Source organism: Cupressus sempervirens, chromosome 7 (assembly GCF_028749045.1).
Source record: "Cupressus sempervirens isolate cs-2001-9-10 chromosome 7, ASM2874904v1, whole genome shotgun sequence".
In the NCBI taxonomy this organism is placed as follows: domain Eukaryota; kingdom Viridiplantae; phylum Streptophyta; class Pinopsida; order Cupressales; family Cupressaceae; genus Cupressus; species Cupressus sempervirens.
The window spans coordinates 740,928,683-740,949,331 of record NC_143124.1 but is presented as its reverse complement, the minus strand read 5'-3'; the positions used below and the strand labels follow the sequence as shown (position 1 = coordinate 740,949,331).

The following is a 20,649-nucleotide window of genomic DNA, read 5'->3' as shown; positions in this document are numbered from 1 at the left end:
ATTCACCACCCCCCCCCCCCTCTCAGAAGCATTATTCCTATTTGAATATTCCAACAATTGGTATCAGAGCTTCAAGGTTCTCATAAGAAGAAGTCTAATAGCTTGGTGAAAAAGGTCTAAATATGGAAGTCTTCAAACTTGGGAAGGTTATTGACAATCAAGTGATTGATGTGCAACTAGCCCTACACAAAGTAGAGGAAGCAAGGGAGGAACTGAGAAAATCCTTGAAGAGAAGGAAGGATATAGCCATAGCTAAAAATGATATAAACTACAAGGAGATTGATACCACAAAACTGTGTGCCAATGGAGACACTAAAGAGTTTGATGTAGCAATAGCAGAACTAATGGAGAAAAAAAAAGTTCAAGCAGATGAGATAAGATCTCTCAAGATGGAACATGAATCTCAGGCCATAATGTTATGTGAAATCACCGAACAAAAGAAAAGAGCAATTGAGGATAGAGTCATGATGGAAGATGACAAAAGAAATCTTGCATACAGACTTGAAGAAAAATGTACTGAATTATCAAGGATCTCAAACATGCAGATGGATACACTTGCCCAAATGATGAATCTTCATCATGAACTCAATATGAAAGATATTGAGATCTCTACTTTGAAGATGTAGAATGAACAACTGTAGAATGAATTGAACAGAGAAAAAGAGGTGGCAGAGAATCTCAACAAATCAAATGAAGCCATCAAGTACTTTGAACAGTTGATGAAATTTCCAAGATCAGCCCATGATACATTAGGACTTGGATACAACAACACTGAAATTGGAGAATCATCAAAGAGTGTTGAGAAAAGAAGTGAAAAAGTTAAGGATTCTAAACCTACTTGTCATTACTGTAATAAAAAGGGGCACATTGCTAATGTTTGCAAGAGTAAAAGATTCAATCAACAAAACACACCCAAAAACAAGAGTTACTATCACAAGTGCAACATGCAAGGACATATGACACAAGATTGCAGATCCAGAGTTACAAGGACACAAAGATTTGATGGACATTGTCATAATTGTAAGAAGTATGGACATAGAGCATTTGAATGCAAATCAAAGCCTATGTGGACATCAAATCAACCAACAAAAACAAAAGGAAATGAAAGTCAGTACCATTGGGATTACAACACCAGATATAACTGTCATTATTGCCAGGAATATGGACATATCCCTTAAAACTGTATAAGAACACATTTTAGAGGGAATTATAGTAGGTGACTAAGCCAAACCACATGTTTCAGTTGCCTAAAAACTAGTCATATCAGCAAAAACTGTCCTACAAGGTCAAAAGCACCAAAAATTGAATCAAACAAGGGCAAAGAAAAGATTGATGTGGAACACATCAGGACAGACATGAAAAGACATGGCAGAAAAAGAATGAATCAAGTACATCCAATAAAAGGGTCACTTCACCCACAAGGTTAAGTGATCATTTCTCATCCAATTAATCTCGAGATGAGCCTATGGGGCTGATACATATAAGGAAGTATCATACATCAACCCTAAACCATGGATAAGCAATGAAAAGTATAAATCTGTATGAAACAAGATGCCAAGACAAAATTTTAAATGATGATGACAAGCTGTCTTTGGATGCCGAGTTCCTAATAGCGACTGAGTTGATGACTGATGCCAAGTTGAGTAATTCCTATGGAAGCTGAGTAAGGAGGAAATGTAGTACAAGCCGAGTAATGTTAAAATCCTTCATAAGCCGAGTTTGCAGTTGAGCATTTAATGCAGTGGAAATAGGGTATATTATCGCAATTTCAATCATTTTTCCCCATCCCAATCAAGAAGCAAGGAAGATAAAGAGCACAAAGTGACTTCATAGTAGAGAATCCAGCATTCCAAGCTGATTGTAACCTCCTATAACGCATTTTCATCGATCTTGAGGTATTTTCATTTGTGCCGAGCTACGCAGTTTCATATTTCTGTGTAAAGGAAACCCTAGTTTGCACAAATGGCTTTGAGTTCTAAGAAAACCTAGGAAAAAGAATCATTTGAAGTCCAGCTAGTATCTAATGAGGTTAGGCAACCCAATTTTTTCCCTATTCCTGAAGTTGCATACAAGAATGACCTAGTCGGAGCCCTTTTTTGCATACGCCCAAACGTTGGTATGGTCCAAGACGTAAGAAGATGCTACAATTGCAAGATAGGAGCCCTAGGAGATATGGAAATAAGAGAAGCCTTTGCAAAGTTGTGTGTCGATGGATTATTAATAGATGAATATAAAATTGTTGAAAAGGTTTAACACAAGTTTTGATTTTTCCTACCGTGTTCAAGACAGAGTGGATCAGACTTGTATTGAGCAGAATTCATGATGGTAGTCTGTGGTTAGAAGATGTCCCTGTCAAAATCACAAAAATAATAATTCATAGGGTAATTCGATATCCTACCCTAGATCAGGACAAGACCTTGAGAAGTGAATCCAAGGAGGTTATAGAAAAGAGCATAGGTGCTCAGTGGAACAAAAGAGGAATGACTATTCATACCATTTAGGATCCTCTAGTTGATTTTTCTGTTAGAGCTATTGCCCACAAATTCTACAAATCCAGTAGACTCAACAGTGTGCCATGTATTGCAGTGCATGTAGACTACAAACTGGTGAAAGAGGATCATACTTTTGATTTTGCTGAACTACAACTACAGCAGATAAATGAAAACCTAATAGCTATAAGAAGGTAAAAGGGTGCCCAATGAAAATTTGGAGCAATTTAGGTTTGTATATTCTTTTATGTTTAGAATGAATTTCCTTCTTTTGGAAAAGTTACATGGAGGAATGATAGAACTATCATCCCAAATTAATGAATATATAGAACAAATGGGAGACAATTTTGATACCCTAATGACAAGTTATTTTGAGGATTTCAAGAAATCCATGAAGCAAAGGGTGAGAATACCAATTTCCTTAGTAGAAAAACATATTAATGATATATGCTTCTCAGTTGATATTGACTTCACCTATATCCAAGTAGTAATTCCAATGGTGAGATGGCTAAGGCCATTTGGTTATGAAATTAACATTGATGAAGCATCCACAACAATAACTACATTGTTGGCAGAAGAGACAGATAAGAGTGCCCCACACTTTGGCACTTATGATGTGGTAAGGTCAAAGATAAATATGGAATTAAAAACTGCCTCCACATTGAAAAAGAAAGATAAATTGATGAAAAAAATTAAGAAGAAATTTGGTGAAGGGGTAGAGGCTGAAGCTGAAGAAGATGATGATGACAATGATGATGAAGAGGATGAACAAGAGCAAGGCTCAATGGAATTAACTCAAGGCCTAGGTGAAGACAAGGAGGAAGGTGCTAAGGAAGAAGAAGCCAAGGAAGCACCAATCCAAGCTGAGCCAAAGAAGAGAAAGGCAATAGATCAGCCTCCAGCTTAGCCCAAACCAAAGAAAATTTCCATGTCATCACCTCAAAAGCCAACCACTAGAGCTGCAACGAGGGCCTCCACACAAAAAGCTAAAGAGGATACTACAAAGAAGAAACCAATCAAGAAGACATAGGAAGAGCCAAGGAAAAGAAGAAAATATGTAGCTCGACCTGATACTGATGAAGAAGATCAATCTGAAAAGGTAAGCCATTTTTCTGTTGATACATTATGCAAAAAGATTGGAAGTGGAGACTTAAGAAACATAAATAAAGTTGATTTCAATAAGTTTACTAAAGAAGAACAAGATAGAATAGAAGAATCAGTTTATGGAATGATGGCACAATTCAAGTACACTCCTCTTGAACTAGATGGACAATTGCCAGATCAACTGTCTAAAATTGTAGAAGACAGATGGCATTTTGTTTGAGAATGGAGAAGGAGATGAGAGAATCAACCCTAGCAAGCATAATGCCTAATTTGACTAAGGAGAAAATAGAGAAAGTAGTCAAAAGGCACAATGCTAGGTTTACACCTAAATACAGGGCATGCTTCATTCTCCAAAACAAAATGGAAGAAATTGTACAAAGAACAACAAAATCATGGAAGAACTTGTACAAAAAGATCAAAGATTTTTCTTGAAGAAGAATACAACGAAGAAGCTACTGCTCCACCAAAAGAAAGAAGAAAAAGGAGAGAAGAAAAGGCAGAAGTGGAGCAAGGTAGACTCATAGCCAAATGTGATGAATATTTTTTTGTTATTTTATTCCGAGCAAATAATTAGTTTTGAATTTTCTGCTACAACATTTTTTGGAATAAAAAAACTCTCATGTCTAACCACCTTAACTCATTCAAAACTATAGAAAATGAATTTTTTTAATATTTTCCTTATGGTAAGAAAATCATAGAATGCAATATATCTTTTAGATTTTGAAAAGATTATACCATTTTAAAATTATAACTATTTTTCAATTAGTATGTAAAGCAACACTTTACAAATAACTCCATTAGAAAATATGATTACTTAGTGAACTCAAAATTTGATAGAGAATATATCGATGGAAAGTTGATAATTTCCTTAAGAAACCCCTTTCATTTCATCAAATTTAGATGAAAAGTGTTTTTTTTCATATCATCAGTTTTTGGTCCCTCATAATCCTACACATACCCAAGTATTCCACCAAGCATCTACCAAATCAAGAATCTTATTTCTAGAAACCTACATATTATAAAACTTGAAAGAACCATCAATCTTTTTACATGCTCTCCAATCCAAAAGAATAGCACTATGGTTAGATCCAATACAAGGCTTATCCCACAGTTGGAAGTCATCAATATTATTCCAATTAGAGGAGAATCTATCAAGCCTAACCTAAATGAAGCCCTTACCATATCTCATATTAGTCCAACTATAGTTATATCCTCTTAGTTCCAAGTCTATAAGTCTTGTGTTCAGAATAAACTCCCTCAGATCCACCATAGTATTTGATAAATCTTCATCTCCTCCTAGTTTCTCCAAGACGTATAGGGGAGCATTAAAATTAGCCACCATCATCCATTTTATATTAGTACCATTACACATCATTTTATCTAAGGATTCCATATTTGTTTCCTCTAACCTCTACTATTAGTAGCATAGACATTCACCATATTCCAAGACCACTCACTAGAGAGATCATGGCATGAAATAATGATAGAATTATCTAAGAGTGCAAAAGAGTACCTGACATCTTACTTGCATTACAAATGATATATAACCCACCTAAAGATACCTAGGAGTCACTTGAAACCCATGAGGCCCTAGGTCATATATGTTTCAATTCCTTTTCTAGCCCTTCACTACCCATCTTTACTTGATGAATAAGAAAAATGTCTACCTTAAATTCATGTAAAGTGAATTTAAGCATATGCTACTTCTATTTAGACCCCTTAGCTTCCAAGAAAGTATTCTAACCATCAAAACTTTTATAAGAAATTGCTCTAATTTTAGAAGAACTAAATTAATTATTCAAGAGGTTCTTAAATCTAATTCAAACTTTTTGGGTCACTTTAGTTGTTTTCCTCAAAAGGCATGTTGTAGGACCCAAAGTCTTTAGCCCTACACCATGTTAAGACTTTACCACTCTAATATCCTAGCCAACATCTAAATTACATTTTTTTGTCTTGTCACTATCGTCTATTGACATTCCTCAAAAGGATCTTTATTGGATTTGATCTGGGGATCCCAAAAGACATCAAAAAAGTCCATCCTTCTATAAAGGGGGGTAGCCTCTTGAAACCCAAGTTGATCCCTACAATAGGAGAGGAAAACTTAGGTAACATTACTAAGATACATGAGTGCTCTTGGGGAGGGGGGGAGGGTTACAAGAACTAATACTCCCCCCCCCCCCCCCCCAACTTCCATCAAAGAGGCAGGGTAAAGAGAGCTCATTATTTCATCTAGAGTCTTCTATTGTATAGGGGTAAGCAATGGGCCATTAAAATTCTTAAGAGGAGATTGAGCATGCAAAATCTTCCCTTTTCCCATATGAAAGTATGGCACAACCAAAGGAATTTCCTCCAATTGAAGAGAAAAGGGGATAGGTTTCGAGGCTAGCTTCTCAAAACCCTTAGAGCGATCTACCTTTTTGTTAGTAGAAAAAGGGAAGGACAAATCCACATGTCCATATCTCTTAAATATAACAAAACGAAAATCTTCTTTTCCATAAATCAAGGTTTGCACATAGAATTCAAGTTTAGAGCTAATAGTAACATTCATAGGAAGAACCTTATTCACTATCATACTAACACAAATCCTAGCATATCAAAGGTAGTATTTAGACTAGGTTACTTTAACCACTGATAGCATGGACCCAAAAGATTCTACAATTCCTATGAAAACATCATTGTTTTCAAAGAAGATAAACTCACCTTGTATCACAAATTCGTTCTAGAGCACAACAACACCTTCTGAGGTGCCCTCTAAGCTACAACCAACTACTTTTCTATTTTCAAACAAAGAAAGAAGTTTAACTTTTTATTTTGACATCTTAGTTTCTTGAATCAATACAACATTCATTTTATGATCCCAAACTATATTGTGCTGAAAATCCTTCTTATGAAGGCCATTAAATCCCCTAATATTCCAAGATGATGTCTTTATTTAGAACTTGGTGAATGGATCTCCTTGATGGGTTTTCATTTTCCATCTAGTGTGTCTTGTTTACTGACTAGCTCTCTTACCTCATTTTTTGATTTCTTGCCTAGTCCATGCTTGTTGCCCCTAAAATTTGGCTTTAGTATGTTGTGGATAACTTATTAAAACAATAAAACAATTTGTTTTTATTATTCTACTTTTGATTCACAAATTATCATTGTGAGTCTTCAATTGTAGCAATAAGAGAATCATCCTCCTTCTTGGACCATTCACTCTCCACTCCTCCAATAGAGAACATTATTTTAGGGATGGAAAACACTTCATCAAGTGAAAGGGGGCACAAGGAACCATAAACCTATCCAATATTAATAGGGAACTTAACAACCACCTCTGGCATAAAACCCTTCAAACCAAGGAGAACCACTTGATCTTGATCCCTTGGCTTGAAATACCACAAGTCAAGGAAAAAATATCTATGTGGTTTCAAAACCACTTGAAAACCTATGATATATTTTTCCAAGGTTTCCTCCACCACAAACTCCCCTTCCTCAAAACCCACTGAGGGATGGGATAAAGAACCACCAAGATCCAAGGGCTTAGGAAAAGGAGGGAGTGTCTACAAACCAATGAAATCAGCCGCCACCACCAGAGAGAGGGACCCCTTGTATGTCACTTATGGCTTATCCATCTATGCCTTCTCCAATGAGTCATTAGAGGGAACCAAAAAATCCTAATTGCCAACTAGAACCTTAGGATCCACCTCAACCTACATATTAAGGGTTGGAATGTTAACATTAAGGCCATCAAAATATTTTGCAAAAAAGGATATTTCTTCCACCAATATATTGTAAGAGATAAATTCAAGACAATACAATATATTTTAGATTCTAGAAGAGATCAAGGATAGAATATAGAAATATTAAACATTAATATTTTTTAATGAATTTTGTAATACAATTAAGATGTCTAAGTTCTAGAATTATTTTTTATCAATGATCTCTATAAGAGGCATAATATAATGGTTAGGTATTAACCAAGGTGTTTAATGATCATGTAATCATACAATGATGAGTACTAAAAAATTTATTTGGATGAATGTTAAAAACCACAATTTATTAGAGTTTGTTAAGAATTTCATCACTCTTTTATTAAATACCTTATGAAAAATTAGAAGGTTTTTAGTGTGGAAGACTATAAATAGAAATTATCCTGATTTAACAAAAGATATCATACAGTGAAGTTATTAGTAGGTATGTTCAATTCAATAACTATTTATTTATTTATCAAATTTATTTTATAATATTTTTATAGAAGCATATTAGCAAAGACATATGTGGGTATGCCCCTCATGCTATTTACTTAAGTGTCAAACCTAACCAAAATGTACCTATAAAGATTTAAACCTTGATTGATGGACTTTTATATCTCATCTCATCATTTACACAAATTGTACTCTTATAATATTGTTCACTACATAACCCACTCATCTAATATTTCTTAGTTACATGTTTTTACCTAAATCATAATGCTAAACAAATTATTAAAATGGACATTAAAATTTATTCTTGAACTTCTTTAAAAAAATTACATGATGTTATTTAAGTTAGTCAGGGCCCTTGCTCCTTTGTAGTTTGGAGTATTTTTCACCTCTTTAATTTTTTGTAGCAATCCACCACAATAAATTTTAATAATGAGCTAAAGTTATACACAAGTATGCATGTTTTCACTTCCATGAGTCTTTTTTGGAGATTTGTGAAAAAACTATAATAGTAGATCTATTTATGACAATTTACTTGTAATTAGACACTTGCTTTCTATTTTACCAATTTGATCCCATGTGCATAGAAATTTTTTTGAAGTAAGCCTACTTGACTAAGGAAGAAATGTCTTGCAAGACTTTTGAGATCAAACAAAATTTTGTCTTTTATTGTTTAGCACAATTTGTTGAAAATAATCTATTTTTAAAAAGTTTATTCCCATTTATGGGAGAAACTTAGGGGAGAAATAAATGTCTTTGTAAGATTAAAAAAAATTGTGCATGGGATAGCCTAGGATTTGATAAATTATTGTTTAGTCTTGCCAAAATAGATTACTTTTATTTTGTGTTTGATAGTTTTTGTTTAAATTTGCAATAGTTTGGGGCTATATCATAACTCAATTTATGCTAATCAAAATAGCATTAATTATAGAGCTTTTCACTTAGAAACTTTTCAATTATTATTTATTATAACTTAATTTATTATATTGTTTATGCATCATATATAGATCAAAGCTTAAGCTAACAAAATAATAGATTTAGATTGATGTGCAAGTTTACAATCATTTTAAAATAATTAACATTAAAATATTTTCATTACAAAATAAAAAAATTAACATCTAAATATTAGATTATTTTAAAATTAATATTTTATTTAGTTAGATTGAAGAAGATAATGCAATGAAATTAATCAAATAGTTGAAACATTATAACATCTTAATCTAATACAAATTCTTACTAGTGACAAGTGTCATTTTCAACTATTTTAAATTAATTTATGAATAAATATTTTAAATATTCTAAAGTTGCTACTTATAATAATCTTGTATTTATTAGCATGCTAAGATATTAATAATAAAAGGGAAGAGCCATATTCGTATCTCACATAACATAAGTGAGAAGTCCAGGAATATGACAATTGAGGAAATAGTGTTTCCAATCTATGTTCTTAACATCAAACTTAAAATTCCCTTGATCTCTTAAAGACATTTCGTTCCACAAATCTTCCATTTTTGAGGTGTCGAACCTGCTGATCACAAAGGCCAATAACTTTAGACTTCACAGTAATGACACTAAAATAAATGTTTGGAACATGAGAACGAAGAGAACTAACATGGTTACTTACGTTCCCTTGAAGAAAAGGAAGGGTTCGTAGATGTGAGCGAGCTTCATTAAAAAACTGTAATTCTCAAAAAGAAGAGTGTAGAATGGTTGGAGCCTAAAGTAGCCAAACAATAAAGTATCCACAAGATAGAGTATCTGCAATATTAATTTTGTGTCTCAGTAAAGACAATGAAAACATGCAATGGAATGTAGGATAATATTTTATTACCTGGAAAGGAATAAGGTAATAGAGAGTTAGGTAGAACTTGAAGCTCCCCATGCTTTTTAAATAGTGTAGTTTCTTCACTCTAACTATCCTTCCATTCCCAGATGTGCATGGACGCGTTGAGAAGTAGGTATACCAAAAATCACGACACGTGGTATCCTTTAAAGGGTTTGCATGGGAGGAACCTACGTGATAGAAGAATAGACCTGAGCCTGAAGCATTCCTTGCAATAGATGCTACCATGAAATTGGCAACCATGTCCACAGGAATCTAATTCAGCCAAGAACAAAGTAGAACATTTCAAAATCTTAATAATTATTGTCTTCAAATTAGTTCACCTCACGAGAAGAGTAAGATGGTCAAGATATAAAAATAATGAATGATTTTTAACGTACTACATCCAGTATGAGGTGGGGGTCAGCCACGAAGCGTGTGATTCTCCCCATCCCATATCCAAGTAGTATAGGGTCCATCATCCTGTAGGGATATAGAAAAATGATTGTATATTAAGACAATGAAATCTCCCACTCATAATTTAGAGGAGTAACTAATAGAGAATTCAACCAAGTATATGGGGGATGGTAAAAGCCACCAATTAACATTTACATGGCATCTTTCATCAAATTTGGGCCTTCATATGATCCAAAATTTCTTTGGACATTATGCTTAATGTATTCATGTTTAATTTATTTAGTTGAAGTTGAGATGTTTAAATTGTTTAATTGTAGCCAAGAATTTAAGGTTGCTTGGTACCTTGTATAAGAAACTAGAAAGCACCACTTTAGAAGATTATAGATTGAAATATAACTCTAATTTTTGAAAGTAATAATTTTATTGTTTCTATTTAGGTGTTCTTTATACTTTTATTTAATATTTCTAATTAAAATAAAATATAGAGGAGACAGAAGCAATGGATATAAACATGGAGTGGTTTGTTATATTTTTATGATATAATTCTTCAAGATGTTTGCATATTTTTTTCAATATTTTAGTATAAGTAAATAGAGTAGGAGTGAAAAAAATTAGTCATAACAAATCAAATTGAAATTAACTAGACTCTTTAAGAACATGTCTAAATATTTGATAATAATCATAATTTAAGCATTAAGAAAAAGTAAGGAATTTCTCATTTTGTTATATGTTATTAATCTTTCATTACAAGGAATAATAAATTAGTAAAACAAGACATGTAGGTAGAAAATGTATTTAATATGTTTCATTTGCATTATTTCTTCAATTTCTTTGAATATAAATTTGATAAACACCTAAAAAAATATTCAAGTTTATCAAAGAATTTTGAAAACATTCCAAGATGCAAGAACATAAAAAATTATTCAAATTTATGGGAGAAATTATGATCACTAAATATGCTAATGGTAAATTTATTGATTCAAAATCCTATGAATCAATTTGATAGGAAATTTTATTCACTTAATTGATACTTATCTAAACATGTATTATTCATATGGAATCTTGTCTCTAATCATGATCTATCACATATATAGTCATTAGATAGCTACAAAGAAAGATTTGGCATATCTTCAAAGAATACAAAAAATTAGAAAAAATGATTTAAAAATGATGATTTCAGACTTTTAATTTTTGTCTACTCTATTTGAGTTGAGGTGCATAGATTCTAAAAACTAAGTCTTCAGTTATTTCTTCAATTCTAACTATGCTACTATCTCATTGAGTTATGGGAAGAAACCTAATGCTTCTTTTTCATGAGTTAAAGTAGAGTACAAGGTAGTTGTTGTAATGACATGTGATTTAATATGACTTATATGACTTCTTAAAAATATGCTAGACATCTACAACTTGATTAAAAAATTATCTATTATGAAGATCAAGGTTTGTTTTTTTATTAAAGAAATTATCAAGAGGGTGCTAACCCATGGTACAAGCAACAGACAATAGATACTATAATACAACATATTAAGATTACTTAATTCCATAAATCTAGTAACCACATCAACTGAAGTCTACCTCTATCAAAAATGTCTAAATCCAAGAAACCCATTAACCATGGTCTGCATTGCTAAGATCAACATGGGACAAGTCCCCTTACTAGATGCATTCTCAAACCAAAAACAAGAACAAAGGACCCAAGTGAGCCCTTTAAAACTATTAGTGACCAACTGGTCATAGGGAGAAAGGAAATAAAGAGGTGGAGATAAACTCATCCTTAAAAGGCCCATAAACCACCCTTAAGAAATGGGTAGCTTATTCCTCTTTCACCCTCATAGTCATAGGTCCATGGCCAATATAATCATTTGTTAAGGTCAACATTTTCAAAATAGTTGTGCCCCTTTGCACACTCTCTTCCCACCACAATATCAAAGGGATTCATGTCCAAAGAAGCAGGAAGTACAAAGATTATGAATCCAATTCTAGGGGAGAGAAACTCCCAAACATAAGTGTTATCACTAATAACAACCCAACTACCTTTCCCTCCAATAAAGATGACATCCATGCCCAAAATTACAAGGAACTCCACCTCTATAGGAGTCAATCTCACTATCAAAAACCTAGAGGGAGCAACTAGCAAACTCCAAGTCCACAACCTAGAAGAAACATCCCAAATCCACAAAAGGAGAAACAAAAACTATCTTCCCCATATAGCTTCCTTCCTCCTTAATAAAAAGGAGTTCCACCTCAATAAGGATAATGGGAAGAAAGAGAATCCCAAGAAAAGCCTTCTGTTAAATCCAACCTACCTTCCAAGTATCAACCTTCTAAGAAGGAATGTTCAACCCACTATTACCAATACTGACACATTATATCACAAGCTCAATAGATAATATCTCCACCTCAATAAAAGTTGTGAGCTTAATAGACAATAGCTAAAACTAGTCCTCAAACTAGAAAATCAGCCAAAGGTACCTTTGAAACCAAAGGTGGGATGTCATCTCTATAGAAATATCTCGGTGGAAATGTAGAAGAAATCACTAAGACCACTAGATACTTAAAAAATGAAAGAACTATAATCTGCTAAGAGCAAGCACCCTCAGAAAAAGATCTAAACTTAACCAAATAAAAGGAGCCAGAGGGGGCCCTTGAGAACTTAGGCACCATTCCACATTAGGGAAGAAACTCCACTAAAATGTAAACAAGGCTAAGCCACAAATGACCCTATAAACATTTCAACTTCCTCCTAGTATCAACCATAAAGAACCCATTTATAAATCTAGGCAAAGGACACCCATAGATTCCAAACATTCACAAAATCACAAATATCCCCATAGATCAAAGGGAAAGAAGAAAGGGAAAAAAACATAACTTCCCTCCATATGAGAATCATAGAGCATCCAATATACTAACCCTGACTCCAAATGCCCACGAAGGTCGTAGATCGTATTGCATTAGACAACATGAGAGGGCCAAGGGAGGGGTGAGCTTGGAAAGAATAGAAAAAATAAATCCATAGGGTTCCCTAGAATAGAAGGTCCATCTACAAAAAACACCCAAGAGATGAAGATTGGGATGCATCCTAAACCAATGACTCCAAATAATAGAGTGGGAGACAAAAAAACAAACCCCCAACTTCCCACAAGAATCTCTAAAGTTATCCAAGAGTGATATCTCACCACTAGCAAGGCACCATGGAGAAGAGAGAGGCTCCAAGTCACTCAACCATAGCCCCTAATTCCACATTTCCCCAACAACCTTAGCCCCAAAATGCTCAACACCTGACAACCTAGTCTTGGACTTAGCAATCCAGGAAGCTACATAATAACCCAATCCTACTCTAGGATCATCCTCATTTGACCCCCCGCCTTCATCTCCATTGCTTGATCCCTCTACCCCTAAAACCCTAGCACATCCATTTCAGTCACCGCTCATACTCCCACTCTTCATTCTTAAGATCAAGGTTTGTTGAAGATGTATACAAGTATAGTAGACCATGCTTACACAAAGGATATTAAACTACATGGTATCCTCATTTTTTAATATATTATGGTTTAATCAACCGGGAAAGGCTTAAGCACAATAAGAAAAATAACATCAAGTCTATTAGGCAACTCAAATAGAGTTCACAAGCAATGAATTCAACTAGAATCTAGAACTAGACTATGAACAAAAGAAGTAGAAATATGAATAGTCATTGGAAACTAATCAAGGGAATGATTGATATTTTTTAAGTCTCCATTGAGATCCTTGAGCTTATCCAAAAAATAAGTCCTCTTGGGAGAATATGCAACAACATTAATAGAGGTAATTTTTTTCCCAAGAGACTATCCACCACTAAATTTTCCTCCCTCTTCTTTCACTTGGCTCTCATATCTCCCAACTTGACCTATAAAGTTACAAATTAATAAATAACCTTCTTCATCATTTATTTGGACTAAATCACTAAATCTTATAACTTGTTACTAACCAAGGAATTATTGAATTTTACATAAGCTAGAGTACTAAGAATTTCTGATTTCTCCTACTATGCTGAAAAGAGGGATTTGAGTCCACAAATTTGATCTTCTAGCATCTTCCAATTGTTCAATTTCTATGTCAAATATTTGGCTACCTCTCAACCACTTATATCCCTCATGTTGTAGGTTAAATCCCACATCTTATCCTCAACCTCAACAATAACTTTTAGTTTATTTATATTTTTCTTAGCAATGTGTAATTGCACTAGTAGTCACTTGTTAATTCTATTTTATCTACTATAGAGGATATGTAATTCATCTGTCTTATTCCCAATCTGACTTAAATCCAAGTTCTCAACATTGTTCCCTTTATAGAACTTAGAGGGGAAATATTATATGGTATCTTGTGAACACCAAGGTACCACTAAGAAAAAAAATAACACAATAGTAACTCTAATAAATCCAATATGGTTATATGGATAGTGAGGAGGAAGAATTCTCACACATAACCACCATTTTCTCCTCATGCTACTCAATATTGAGGTCTTTAGACTTGGATTTTATGAGGAGATTAATTGTAGTGGACATAGGAGACACATGAATATTAACTAACAATGAGACAAAAATATTCTTGACATTATTAATATCCACAATGAAACAATGATCGGTTCCAACTTGAGGGGGCCTAGCCATAAGAAAAGTGTATAAATATAGGATAAGTCCTTAGTGTAGAGGAGGCCCCCACTACTTTTAGTTTTAAAACTAAGACATCCAATTTGAGAAATTTTATTTAATATTATGGTGAAGGTGAATAAGCATGGGCAAAATATGAGATCAGAACCACTTAAACTTAATCTCAAGTATAATGAGATTAGTCAACACCATCGAAATCCTTATAATTGATCAAAAATTGCTTTCTATTATACCCATTATGTAACCAAGGAATATAAATTTTCCAAGGCCAAGAAACCTAGTAATTGTTTGCTTCTAGTAGACATTTGAGTTATTGGACATGGTCTTTCCTTATGCAACCAAACGTGTAGTCACCATTATAGTCTTCACATGAAGCACAAATGAAACCTCACCAATAACCACCTTCCGATTGTCCTAGGACTCAACAAATTTCTTACACAACTCATGCTTGCGACCTTGCATTCCATCAACATATTGGTGAATATGTTCATTTTGTAAAATAAGCCAAAGGGTGGGATTATTTTTTAAGTCTTTGTAGTTATCAAGTTTAGTTTGAATTAGGTCACCTTCCATATAAGTAGCACTGGTAATAGTAGAACAATAAATAATAGTAGAAGAGAACGGGATGAAGATTATGAGAAAAATCAAGACATTTATCTCAAATCTTATAACCCAACCATAATGATTATTTTCCACCATAATAATTATTTTAGGGTTAGGTGTTATTATTACCAAGAGTGACAATATCTTTTTTAATATCATCATGTATTGAGTGAGGTAAGTCTTAGGTGACAAACCAAAATTTAATAGATTGAATAAATCTACACATTACAACTAACCAATTAATTGTCACACTGCCTTCCCAAAAAATGTGTTGGCATCTAAAACTATTCACCATTATGACATCTCTAACTTCCCAACCCAAGGAAAAATCACACCAAAGCATCATTATTTATCACTATTATATTGAGGTGTCACCCTTAATGATAATATTTTTGTAACCATGGCATACTAATAGCTGAATGTGATGGAAATATTTTGCAGCCTCTTTCACATGGGCTATTTAAGACCCGATACATCATGAAGGCTAACAAAATTTTGAAAAATAAGTCTCTAATAAGACGAACCCCTCTCACCCAACCAAGATTACCTCTAAAAAAATCATACATGGCTATCCTCTCTACAAATTGCACCATTCACTAAATTTCAAAAAAACAAAAGCACAATGAAATATTTTGAAATTTTCAATATCCGATTTTCATGATCTGTATATTTTGTGATCGAAAACAACAAAAAATATTGAGAAAATTTTGTTATATTTTCGTGAATATGTAAAAGAATCATGTTTGACCTTTTTTTTGTCTTTGATGTATTTTCTCTCGACATTAGCCAATGCCAAAACAATCTGTCAAAATCTAGCTTAAGATCCATAGTTAGCCCGATAAGAAAACTGAACTATTATATGCATTAACCAATTGGTACCAAATATTCTTCCATTTATCTGATTTATTTACTGTAGGAAGTCTACATCATCTAGTTAAAGATATTTTATGTGCTTAAAAGAAATTATTGAAAGGTAGGTAGTATTAAAAAGCATATAAACTATATTTAGTCAGACACTGCATATTCTGTATGTACAATCATGCCTCTCATAAATCTTTGTCTTATCTATTCAAAGATCTTTTGGATTCAGAACAAGTCTGTTCAATCTATCCAATTCCAACAAAGAAAACGATTTATTTCTATATAGAAAGTCGAGCTATGATTTTTACCTGTTGCCTTCAATCCATCCCGGAAATGGCTCTTTTAAGCTACTCTCGATTATAGTAGGACGAATGATAACAGTCGGTATATCCTCCCTGAAATAATCGATCATCAACTCTCCAACTGCTTTTGTGAAAACATAAGCATTTGGCCATCCAAAGTTATTCGCCCTGTTAAAATTCGTACAGGTAATTAAAAACTTTTCTTAGCTACACATTGCAAGTAATGTAGAGGGTTCAAATACAAGCAAAACACATCTACCTTTGCGCCCCAAATTTCTTCAGAGACTTGGATTCCTTTTCGTACGACCATTCATCCCCTAAAACATTCTTGATCTCTCTCACAGTGTGCTCTATCAAATTGCATTCCTCCTCTATCTGAAGGAGTGATATTTCTCCACCGCTGTATGAAACCCTTTCTCCCGTTCTTACAATTTCTTCTCTGACCATACCCGTGCCCCCAACATTGACATAAGCTAATATACGTAGACATCAACCACAAAAGAGTATTAAGCAACCATTGCCAATAAGATCACATCATGTAAGTATACAATTATTCATTGATCATATCAATGGATAACTGCACTGTCAATCAGATCTTAGTGAAGGACAATGTAATCACCAGTTGAGATGTGGCAGAGAAGTTGAAGGTTACAGCAACGTTTACAAAAGCTGACGACGTTCTTACACCCCAATGCATTCACTTTCATTGCAATATCATACCTGCAAATTAAAAAGCCGATTTCAATAGAAAATAATCATAAGGGTTACCGCACAATTGAGCTCAAGTTTCAACGTAATAATTATATATATGTATCTCAGACCTCTCATTAAAGTTCGTGGTGGCCGCAGAATTGACAACAATATCGATCTTTGCACAGAGTGCATCCCTTAAACTCTCTTCGATTCCCAGATCACTGAGTGCCACGTCTCCAACAACAGGAACAATCTTTCTTGCCATGAATTCGTCATAGTTTTCCTTATAACGCTCTCGAAGAAGCCCAAACAACGGTTTCGATAGAACCTACAGAGAAACATCATCTCACATGGAATAATTACCCTTCTATGTAGCTAATGTTTATCAGTCAGATTGGTCTAGTTTAATATTATACCTGGCTTTGGAGTTTGGCTTGAGCGGACTTCACATTTGTAGACCGTATGACTGCAAAAATGCACCTCACGTCTGGTTGTACTCGCAGGATTTTCTCCACAAAAACTGAAAATATTTCATGCCGGATGAATTGCATTAGTTCACAATAAAAAATTAGGCAGACATTCCAGTTAAATGCTTACGATAATATAGAAAGCACCATTGCATACCTTTGCCCAAAAAGCCCGTGATGCCAACTATGAGAATGGTTTTATCTCTGAAAAACTCGGCTGTCTGCATTGCCATTATATTGAAAGAGTCTCAAATGACATAAAAAGAAATTGATAGTGGTTGCCAGTTTTCTTTGATCTTTATATTAACTTACATTCCAGCGAGGGGAGATTGATATGTTATGAATGCCAATGCGACGGGTATTCTAACTTGTAGAGCGTATTAATGCCATTGAAATGTGTCCTCTTTAGGGTGGGCGATTTCATTTTCCGTTATCAGTTTCCATTAGCTAATGAATAGCTGATTTGACAGTTTTAGTTGCAAAGCTGGTAAAGGAAAATGAAATTTGGACTTCTTTTTCAAATCTTGTTAGTATCATTAAAGTTATTAATATTATGCATGTTTTTAATGTGTAATGATGATTTTACATTTAGATCTTATTTCTTCTTCTTTTTAATAGATTATACAGTTTGATTTAAACATATGGATTAAATAAAATGATATAACTGATTTATACATAATAAGATATATGTTTATCATTGATATATGTATTTTACATTTAAAAGTAAATAGAAATGAGAAGGATGATTTTTTGTTACTAATTTTTTTTTTTTAACTTTCTTTGTTCATTAAATAATATTAATTTTATAAAAATAAATTATTATATAGATTGACAGAGGAAATAGTACAAATTATTTATTTCAATAAATAGACTATTTTATAAATGAATGAATAATTATTTATTTTATTCTTTGTTCTACATTATTTATTGTACATAACATATTTAGCTAGGTGGGATAAGACCTCAAACCATTATGAGTTAGAAAAATGTCATCAAAAACAATTGTTTTGGGACCAAAAAATAAGATTGTCATGAGCTAGATGAAGTTGAAGCAAATCTAAACATATCATGACAATCTACTAAAGGTCAAAGTTGGGGCCTATGAGTGGACCCAATGGAACAATCTAAGATTTATAGGTTGAGAGGAATTGACTTGTTTTCACCTAGCATACAATAGTCCAAGAAGGAGCATCTTTATTTGGAGAAGAAAAGGAAGCATTTCTAGTAGAGCCACTAAAGGAAACAAATAATTCTTATGGGAAAATTGCCCAACCTAGAAGGGAAACCCAACAATCCAAGGGTAAAAAGACATAAAACATTGATATGATAAGGCCAAAGCTCAAAAAATGAACCATATGGAGCCATAGGAACTATTGTGCTTCTAAAGCTCACACCCCATAAGGTTTGCTAGCCTAGGAGAACACATATTTTTCTTTCCATTTATTTGTTTTGACAAGATTATTGTCAAGCAATCACATCACTAGGAAAGATTGTGGGATTTAGGCTCTTGAATCTAGTTAGATGTCTAGAGTGAGTTTAGAAGTCTTATTTTCCTTTCTTTTACCTCATGTCTTCCTTTTCATTATATTATTTCTCTTCTTTTCATTAATTATATATTGTAGCCTATAGTTAAGGCTTGTATTTCTTTTGGTCATTTGTAGGTAGAAGGTAATATTCTCTTTCCCACATTCCCTATGCCTGATACTTGAAAACCCAAGTCCCCAAGGATCTCCTATCAAATATTGGTGTTTTACAGTGTTGGGGATGTGTGGAGGTCCTAGGGTCCTTAACACCCCAATCCCAAAAAGGAAGGGTTTGTAGTGAACTTAGTTGAAAACCTTTATATATGTAGGAATATACCCTCATTTTGTCACTTCCCCTCAACATAGAGATTAAGAGTAATAATTATCTTGAGTCTTCGACAGTGAATTTGATGGTTGTTTTATAATTTTCATTGGTACATTTGTGGTGTTCTATTTACCACCATTGTCATGTGATTATGAGTCTTTTTTTCACATTAGGTCATTTAACCCTTGTTCTAGTTTTTACCTTCTATTTGTGTTAATTTTTTTCTCTCAATATTATGTTTTTGAGTTTTTCTTTGTAGTGTTCTTTATCTAGGTTTTGTTGTAACCTTCAATAGAGGGAAAGGGTCTCTTTTGTTAGCATGAATGCTAATTGCATTCCTTTGGGTGAGCATCCTAAGCATTGCCAAAGCATGTGAGAGATTGTTAGCATGATTGACATATTGCATTCATGACTATGCTTGACATTGATGTCAAAATAGTATGGTTTCTACAGAAAGAATGATAGAGTAGTAGATAGAGAACGAGGTCATATGGACAGAGAATTGATGATCAAATCAAATGTACTTAAGGATGTATTTTACACTATGTCCTGATGACAAGGCTAAGTGTACATCAGGTAAGCCAATGATGTATAGAAGATATGCTTGATTTATAGAGAGTAGTATAAAGACAAAGTATCTAGGAAATAGTTTTTGATGATTGATTTGCATCTCTTTACTAAGATAGATTCATTATATGTGAGGTTAGATATTAATAGGGATTCAAAGTCTCCTCGTGAGGATTAATATATAATAAATGTATTTCATTGACTCCTAACAAGGTCCATCCTCTAACAAGGTATATTTTTATTAGTACATCATTTTGTGGGTACCATTCCCACTGGGGTTTTCCCTAGTTAACATATCTGGTGTTATTGTGTATGAGTATCTTGTTGTGGTTGATGATTATATTTCTCATATGGTTAAGGATTAATAAGGTTGATAATTGTTATATTAGTTGGATAACTGATTAGCACTACCACCAACAACCCCCCCCCCCCCCCCCCCCCCCCCCTGCCCTCAGTTTTATTGATTGACTTTACTTTCTAACACGCTTTTGTGCCCTAGTGGATAAGGAAAGATCACATACTCATGTTTGAAACCATGTGTATGTTAGACAAATTAGAGGGGGAAGGAGCACATGGAGTATATCAGTTATGACCAAATATCCTATGGCCCTTTCAAACACTTTAGTACCAATACAACTTCATA

The 20,649-nt window shown here is 33.6% G+C and overlaps 1 protein-coding gene across 1 annotated transcript; it reads right to left on the bottom strand.

The window, feature by feature from the left end:
• Positions 1-9,033: 9,033 nt before the first annotated feature.
• LOC149549393 (putative fatty acyl-CoA reductase 4) lies at positions 9,034-17,824 on the bottom strand. Its single transcript, XM_089794905.1, has 10 exons — positions 17,749-17,824; positions 17,541-17,644; positions 17,253-17,452; positions 17,051-17,151; positions 16,691-16,904; positions 16,438-16,599; positions 10,001-10,082; positions 9,609-9,875; positions 9,402-9,535; positions 9,034-9,302 (listed from the first exon to the last, which is right to left on the bottom strand). The coding sequence occupies exons 1-10, from the start codon at positions 17,822-17,824 to the stop codon at positions 9,158-9,160; spliced, it is 1,485 nt and encodes a 494-aa protein (XP_089651031.1). The 3' UTR covers positions 9,034-9,157.
• Between the last annotated feature and the right edge of the window lie 2,825 nt (positions 17,825-20,649).